We start from the raw sequence: 4,305 nt of genomic DNA on the forward strand, positions 1-4,305 counted from the left end.
TGAAACCACAAACAACTAACTAACTAGTAACCGACCTCTCTCTCTCTCTCTCTCTCCCTCCCTTTTGCAATGGCTGGAATTGTTCTGCTTTGCATTGCATCATTACTGGCGTCTCTCTTTGTTGCAACCACTGCCAGGATCCCCGGCGTTTACGCGGGTGGCCCCTGGCAGTCTGCTCATGCCACTTTCTATGGTGGCAGTGATGCCTCTGGAACTATGGGTAACCACCTTCCTCCTTCCGCTCCTACATTCTCTCAAATTCCTCTCCTTCTTCATTTCGTCACTTTCCTCTGTTTTTCTCTGTTTTCTTAACTAAAAAGCTAAGTCACCATCACCTTCACCTTCCTGCCTATCACTCACTAGCACTTTCATATACATTTTGCATGCTTTTCATAAAGTTTCATATCTTATTACTAGTCACCACTCACCCTGTAGGTTTAATTCTTCAGCATCCTAACCCATGCCTTTGTTTTCTTAGGACTCTTTCGCCCATAGTTAAAACATGTCCTGTTTCTATGACAAGTTTACTTTTCTTTTCTTTTCCTTTCTGGTCGTTATATTTTCCCTTTACCGAAATTCACACAGTTGCTGTCATTTATCCAACCGTCCACCATAAATGTTTCATCCTTCCCTTCACATTTATCCAATTCACTTCTCAAATCTAAAACCCATAACTCACATCAACAACGAGCGTGCATCCAAAGGGGAAAAATAATTTAAACTTTAAAATTGTTTAATGCATTAACTTAAACTTTGTTTTTTAGTTTTCAGATAAATTTCTACATGACACTGAATGATTTGGTTATTGTTTATTTTAGGAGGTTCTTGCGGTTACGGCAACTTGTACAGCCAAGGGTACGGAGTGAACACAGCAGCACTGAGCACAGCACTATACAACGATGGCTTCAGCTGCGGCGCGTGCTTCGAGATCAAGTGCGACCAAGATCCCCGTTGGTGCAACCCCGGCAACCCTTCCATACTAATAACCGCCACAAACTTCTGCCCACCAAATTTTGCTCTTCCCAGTGATAATGGCGGTTGGTGTAACCCGCCGAGGCCGCACTTCGATCTTGCCATGCCAATGTTCCTCAAGATCGCTCAATACCGCGCCGGAATCGTTCCGGTTGCTTACCGCCGGTGAGTCCTGTTAATTTTTTTATTCTTTTGCTAATTGTTTTGGCTTTTTCAGCTTTAATGGAGGTGATTGGTTTTCCCATGATTTTGCTGTCCGGTTGCCCAGAAAATATGCGGGAAAGTCACATGCCTTAAGAAAAAATTAAGTCTGCAATTAGTGTAGAGAGAAAGAGTAACTAATTTTCACATTTTGAGTCTTTTGTTTTTCTTTAATTTATTGGTAGAACTTTTCTTTTTTATTATTATATCTATCTATAAAAAAAGTCATTTCATGCACAAATATGCGATAAATTCTTATTTCATGAATATAATTTTAATGAAAAAGTATAGGTAATCAATAATATTTTTGAACAATGTGTGAATAATTTAAATTAATAAGAGTAAAAGAATAAATTAATCTTAAATTTAATTAGTAGTATTAAATTAGAGTTATTCATATTATTTAAGATAGTCAATGTTTACCTAACACTCTCCAATTTTAATAATCTTTGTTTAGATAGCCTCAAAGTAAAAATGAGTTTTGTCTCTGGCTTTTAGTCTGTCAAGTCTTTTTAATTTATTTGAAGGTTTTAACGAGGAATGTGTTAATAAAACATTTCTTAATTTTTTTGAAACTAATAAATTTTATTGGAAGAATATTTTTTAAAATGCTCAATACTTTAAAAATTTAAAAGTTTAATTAACCATATATAATTCTTAATTTTTTTTTACTACTACAACATTAGATAACAGAACTTATTTTTTTTAATGTGTCTAAATATTGATGAGGTATTCTACCAGCTGTCCAGATGGTTTAATTTGCTTGTGGAAGGAACGAAGAGTGTGTTAGAATGGCATCAGCAGTTTCAGCCATAACAGTAATACTATAAAAATTAAAAAACAATCCGAATTTGTCTTATTTATTATTTACAACCATTAATAAATGTTAAATATCTCGCGAGTTGTGACTATTTTTGGTTACCAGACCGAAATCCTCTTTTCGGTGCTTTGTACACTGCCAAAAATACAATAGTAGAAACTAAAAAGACCATTCTTCTTTGTCCACAACCACAACACTTAATTTCGCTGCATGCATTTTATAGTTCTACACTTCCACATACATGACCTGATATGACAGCCTTTATTAATATGCGTTGAGTAATAGTAACGCTTTCAATATGTGATATAGGATTATAGGAACAATTACTAGCAAACTTGTTTAATCATTGGTTTATTAGTAAACTTGCTGCCAAATCAATACAGGACTTGGTAAAACAAGAACCTTTTCCTTTTTTTTTTTTTTAGTTGTGAAGCTCTGCCTTTTTGCGCTTTTGGGCCCGTAGGGTCTATGTTTATTGTTCCGATATCTAAGGCCGAATTGACCAAAGTAATCTCTATTGTCACTACTAATACAAGTAGTCATAGGATATTCTAGTCTTTCAATTATTCCATTATAATTATTCATTTATTTTTTAATTACATATTCTCATTTCTTTTAATTATTTTGTGGTATTTTGTGATAACTTAATGTGGAAAAATTTACTCCACTACCTATATAAAAAATTATATTAAAATAATAAGTAAATGGAGGGTATTCTAGTAAATAAACATAAAAAATTAAATTGTTATCAGAAAATCAGGGCATAAAGTCACAGAAGAACATTTTTACGTAGATCCATGCTGATTTTGAGACATAAGTCATCCGTAGAAAAGTACAAACCTATGGGCCTTCGTAATCCGTAATAGGAGTATTGATACTATTTTTCTTCTTACATTCAGCAATACTATCACTTCTAACTTTTTTATTTTAATCTAACAGGGTGCCATGTAGAAAAACAGGAGGTATCAGATTCACAATCAATGGCTTCCGTTACTTCAACCTGGTTCTGATCACCAATGTTGCGGGTGCTGGGGATATCGTGCGCGCGAGTGTGAAGGGTACCAATACTGCGTGGGCAAGCATGAGCCACAACTGGGGGCAAAATTGGCAATCCAATGCCGTTTTAGTGGGCCAGGCTCTCTCCTTTAGAGTCACCGGCAGTGACAAGCGCACCTCAACCTCATGGAATGTGGCACCGCCTAATTGGCAGTTTGGACAAACCTTCACGGGCAAGAATTTCCGCGTCTAAAATTGATAAAAAAAAAAAAAAAGTTCAACGCTAGAAAAAATTGAAATGATATGGCTCCTCTTTGTACTTTTTTTGGGCTTTGTGTGTTTGTTTGTTTTGAGTTTCCCACATTAATACTTTCCTCTATTTTCCCGGGAAGTGTTGAAGTGGGTAATGCTAAATCTACCATAGTATTAGTTTTAGGAAAAGTTACAATATAAGTATAGTATAAAAAAAATGTCGGTGGAGGGTATTGACTATTGAGTACCAATTCCTAGGTGTGATTGTGTTGATAAAGCGTGCGATGTGTTGCGCAGTGTTACTATGTTATTAATAACCAACCATTAGCAATCCTTTTTCTTCTTAGTTTTGCTAAAATAAGTGTGGGGGATTGAAGAGGTTACAAGATACGTGTAGCCCGCAGCTCTGCTTCTTTTTTTTTTTTATGTTATTATTATTATTATTATTATTATTATTAAAGAATTAACGAGATGTTTCCGTTGTTATTTTGTTCTATTAAATGAGTGTGGTTTGGTGGTGGATGTTGAAAGGTTGATTTTTCAGTTAGGGTTTTGCTATTCTGTGACCTAAAGGTATTTGGTTAAACATGCTAAAAAAAGGATTTGAATTCTCTAAAGTTTGAATTTCAATTTAGAGAGTAAAGTGTGATTTTTTATTTTCGAATAATTTCTCTTTTACATTTATTTTTGGTCTCACCTATAAAATCAATGATGAGAGATCACACTTTACTCTTTAAAGTGAAATTCAAACTTTAGAGGATCTAAATTCCTAAAAAAAATGTTTCAATATTTTTTATATGTTCAATACATTGAAAACGTAAAAAAGTGTAATAAATAATATTAAAATATTTTTTTATAGTATATTTAACCAATATCCTAAAAGCACAGGATAACAAAATCCTTTCGGTTATTATACTTCAGTGAAATTTTTATGTTACAAATTCAATTGATGAAAGAAAAGAGAGCGCTAATGAAGCACAAATTATGAGCCAGCAAAGGGCGACATAGGTTAGGGGGTGACAAACTTGGCCTCAGGTTGTGCAAACTGAGGTTTATGTCTAAAG

The 4,305-nt window shown here is 34.3% G+C and overlaps 1 protein-coding gene across 1 annotated transcript; it reads left to right on the forward strand.

The window, feature by feature from the left end:
* Positions 1 to 11: 11 nt before the first annotated feature.
* LOC107484698 (expansin-A6) lies at positions 12 to 3,670 on the forward strand. The gene is made up of 3 exons (XM_016105239.3): positions 12 to 220; positions 819 to 1,137; positions 2,933 to 3,670. The coding sequence occupies exons 1-3, from the start codon at positions 70 to 72 to the stop codon at positions 3,240 to 3,242; spliced, it is 780 nt and encodes a 259-aa protein (XP_015960725.1). The 5' UTR covers positions 12 to 69; the 3' UTR covers positions 3,243 to 3,670.
* The last annotated feature ends 635 nt before the right edge of the window (positions 3,671 to 4,305 follow it).

The sequence above is a fragment of the Arachis duranensis genome, chromosome 4 (assembly GCF_000817695.3).
Source record: "Arachis duranensis cultivar V14167 chromosome 4, aradu.V14167.gnm2.J7QH, whole genome shotgun sequence".
NCBI classification, from domain to species: Eukaryota; Viridiplantae; Streptophyta; class Magnoliopsida; order Fabales; family Fabaceae; genus Arachis; species Arachis duranensis.